Here is a 4,007-nt window from a genome sequence, read left to right as displayed (position 1 = left end):
TTGATGCAAACCGAAATTTGATAACCTCAATGTTATTAGACATCAAAGTTCAAGCTAAATGCTAAATCCTAGAAATAAACATTTTCTGTGAAAAAAGAAAAGATAAAGTGAGAACCACTATATAAACTGTAATGGCAGAAAAGGGGGGCTTTCAGTCTCATAGGACCTTTGTACAAGGCGAGAATCATACCTGTATATTTCCGAAACCGCCTTGTCATTTCTCCTCAAATTCGACATCGATAATTTCAGGCTCAGACTTTCTTGGACCGGGGCGCCCGCTATCTCCGCGAAATAAGTCTCCTTCTGGTTGCCATACAATGTTTCCGCAGCTTGTGCAGCGTATAATTTGACTTTTATAACCGACAAACTGTTTCTTACAAGATGGACAAGCACCCTGTTCGATTTTTATCATAGAAAAGGTCAGTTGGCCACATGAACTTCTGCGATAAAAAAGTATTTAAAATGAAGTCGTAACTAAATGCACCCCAGTTTGCTACTGCAACAAAATTTTGGTTCCCTTCTAAGATCATATACAGAAGTTGAATATTTAGCACAATTTTATGCGCCAAAAGCTCAAAATTCCGGTATTTGACGAGCTCACTAGCACAACACTAACATAACAAGAGGACAGGAAACCAAGTTTTATATAGTTTTACAGTTTCGACATTTTATTACTCCTCACAGCAAAAACCATGCTAAAAATAATAAATACATTTTTCGAAGGAAGATCTTCCTACATACTCAATATTGGAATGATGGTCACAAACAAAGACAAGAGATATTAAAAGAAAACAATGATTGTCACCGTTCTGCACCTAAATAACCACATTAAAACTATCTTAGCTGTAATAATATGAATAGTGAGTAAAACAAACGGAAGACTAGACTTTGGCTTTGACCCTATGGTTCCATACATGATAGATAAAAACTACCTAATGTCACCTTTTTTCACAGGAATGAAGCGCAGTGAAAATTAAACATATGTTATGAAGAATCACATGTTAAAGAAAGTCATCACTTCTGTCTGTGCCATGTAATAGCAATAAGTGACAGTTGATACCTTAATAACAAGATTATTGGTGATAGTCCCAATGAGAAGAGGCCCAGCAAATGGCAGTATCCAAATGGAAAATATTAAGAATCGAAACAGCCAACCAGATAATGCAAACCAAAGGAAGAAAATTATCTGCAAAGCAATGAAAAAGCTATTATTATCATGAGATGAGGTGGCAGACAAAGTATAAATAAAACACACAATGTATCTGGGTCCTAGCACTACTTAGTTGAAATTTCAAAAGAATTTCAATCTCGTTTTCTCCACTCTGAAGAAAAACACATTTAAAAGATTAAATTTATAGGAAAAGGATATTGAAGAATGAGAGTCATAAGCACCTTGCCTGTAACAGATTAATAATATGCGACCAAACTCGAATGCAAGGCTGCCTATAAAAACTTGCATTTGCATACAAATGAGATAACATGCGAAACCACATAAAGAATTAAAGATTTCCTTAAATTTAGGCCTAATAGAAAAATAAATATAATATCTATTTAACTTGTATTCCTAAACGAAGGGCAAAAGCAACAAACAACTTAGACATATTAACTACTCTACCAAAAGCCAACTTGCAATAGGCATAAAGCTAAACTTGTTAACATCGTTGGTTCATCCTCCTTACTTTTTAGCAAACAATGAAAATATGATACAGGATATTGCAAATTAAATCCCTTTAATTTATAAAGTATTTTGCACAGAAACAACACATGTTAACATCTCCCTTCTTTCACTATAGAATCATTGTTAAACCCAAAAAAAGGGGGATGGATGAACACAAGGTTTAGTTATCATAAATGATCTATCAAACTGTTTATTAAACTAATTTCTGGCTTTGCTATCTCGATTTCAAAAGCAAAAGACACATTTGGATGTAAAATGCAACGAACATTTTGAAAGATTAAAGATTCAAGAATACAACTTTCATGGAAATTAAAATCCATGACTTTACTTTCTAATTAAAGAATAATCTCTGAATTAATACTTGTAGCATAGAGCCATAGACAATTTCAAAATTTTCTTTTTATCAAATTAGTTCCTGATTTTGCGCTTAGATATTTCTTTTGCATTATGAGAATTTTAAAGCAAGTAAAATCAACAAACAAATGGAGCCTATAAATTTTACTAATGGAAGTAAGTAAATTGATACTTCGCCTAATCTTACTTACAGAAAAACTTCTTCCTAATGGAGTTTCCAAGAAATCATTCAGCTGCTTCCTGTACTGCAACCATATCCGCAAAAACAAAATGTTAGCATAAAAATTCCATATGAACGAACAAATTTCACTACTAGAATAAGAAATGAAAGAAACACGAACCCTAGGCCAATTTCTACTAAAATCCATAGTAAACGTCCGCCAACGGGTTCCAATCTCCAGCTCCCGGTCTAACTCACGAGCACGGTCAGTGGCGGATCGAACGACGGAGAAGACACGGCGGGAAACGGAGTACTGGCGATCTAACCGTTCGGCGGTCTTTCTAGCTTCGAAGACAAATTGCTCGAAGACATCGTTGGCCGTCCGCCAAGCGTTCTTCAAGGCCTCGCCGGACGCCACACTGCGAGCGAAGGCGTCAAAATCGCTCCGCCTGAAGGCTTGGACTACTAGCGGACGCCGCCGCTGAGGAAGCAGAGCCTGCCGCTGAAACTTCATTGAGTGCCATGCCGTCGACGGTAGAGTTGTAGACATAACTCAGAATCTCAGATGACGATTTTTTTCTGGCTTTCCAATTTTATATTTATTCTGATACAAATTTTATAATACTTATTATTCAAATTAATTTATTCAACAAAATATTTTAATGAAAATAAGTCATTCATAAATTAGATACTTTTTATTACTAATTTAGAATATATTTAGATATTCTATATTTAAGATTTCGGGTTATGAGTTCAATAAATATTAGAAGTATAAGCGTTTAATCTTTTTTTCTTTTGATTTTTAATTAGTCAAAGATGATACTAATTTTAATATTGTTTATCGACCGTCAATGATTATTATTATTTTTTTCATATTATGTTTATTGTTTTTTTTTCTCGAGTTTTTTCAATTTTAAATAATAACTCTATCATTGTGACACGTTTTTTCTCTACTTTCATAACACGTTCCTTATGATTTTTGATACATTTTTCGCATATATATGCAGTCGTGTTGGTGCTCACACAAAAATCCTCACGATATTTATTTTCTAAATGGTTTGTCGGTGGTCACATCTCATATTCCCTCTTCAATAAAAAGTTATTTATCGATATGATCAGAATTATGTAACGAAGTAGTCTACCAAATTGTATGGTTCGATCACCACTCTTTTATCACTACGTAAAGTGTCTTGTTCGAAAGAGACAATAAATTTTATGAAGGTTACTGAGTTCTTTTGATGTTGGACGTCATTCTCAATGTAAAGTTTTCGTTTTTCTTTGTATCTTTGGATTTAATAATTTTCTTTTATATATGAGTTTTTTTTGTGACTATTGTCTCATTTTTTCTCTCTATGTTTGAGTGCGTTGTAATTTTGATTCATTTAATTGATTTTATTAATGAAATCCAATTGTTATTATTAAAAAAAATACAAAATTAATATTAATATTAAAAAATCATAAACTTAATCAAATTAAAATAGGATAAACTATACATTTGGTACCTAAACTATTACTTTTGTTCTGTTTTGGTACTCAAACTTTATATTGTTTTAAAATCAACCTAACGTTCAGTTTAGGTTTCATTTTGATACACAACCGTTAAAAATTTAATGGTGATGTTGACGTGTAGTTTTTTAATGGTTTGAAACCTAACTAAATGTTAGGTATAATTTGAAAAAAATAAAGTTTAAGTATCAAAATGAAATAAAAGTAATAGTTTAAATGCTAAACGTGTAGTTTATCCATTAAAATAAGACGTGCAAGATAAGTAAATTATCCGGAAAAAATTAAAAATATAAATAAAAACAATATAAC

General features: G+C 32.4%; 1 protein-coding gene across 2 annotated transcripts; it reads right to left on the bottom strand.

The window, feature by feature from the left end:
• LOC120116111 lies at nt 1-2,789 on the bottom strand. 2 transcript variants are annotated; one of them, XM_039136662.1, is made up of 4 exons: nt 2,374-2,788; nt 2,224-2,277; nt 1,061-1,186; nt 1-394 (listed from the first exon to the last, which is right to left on the bottom strand). In XM_039136662.1, exons 1-4 carry the CDS (start codon nt 2,740-2,742, stop codon nt 215-217), a joined length of 729 nt encoding a protein of 242 aa, XP_038992593.1. In that variant the 5' UTR covers nt 2,743-2,788; the 3' UTR covers nt 1-214. The 2 variants fall into 2 exon arrangements, with proteins under 2 accessions (XP_038992593.1, XP_038992594.1); XM_039136663.1 differs by lacking the exon at nt 2,224-2,277 and having other exon boundaries at nt 2,374-2,789.
• Between the last annotated feature and the right edge of the window lie 1,218 nt (nt 2,790-4,007).

This window comes from Hibiscus syriacus, unplaced genomic scaffold (assembly GCF_006381635.1).
Source record: "Hibiscus syriacus cultivar Baekdansim isolate YM2019G1 unplaced genomic scaffold, ASM638163v2 tig00110283_pilon, whole genome shotgun sequence".
Classification (NCBI taxonomy): domain Eukaryota; kingdom Viridiplantae; phylum Streptophyta; class Magnoliopsida; order Malvales; family Malvaceae; genus Hibiscus; species Hibiscus syriacus.
The sequence above is the reverse complement of the archived record's forward strand: the minus strand, read 5'-3'. Positions and strand labels throughout refer to the sequence as shown.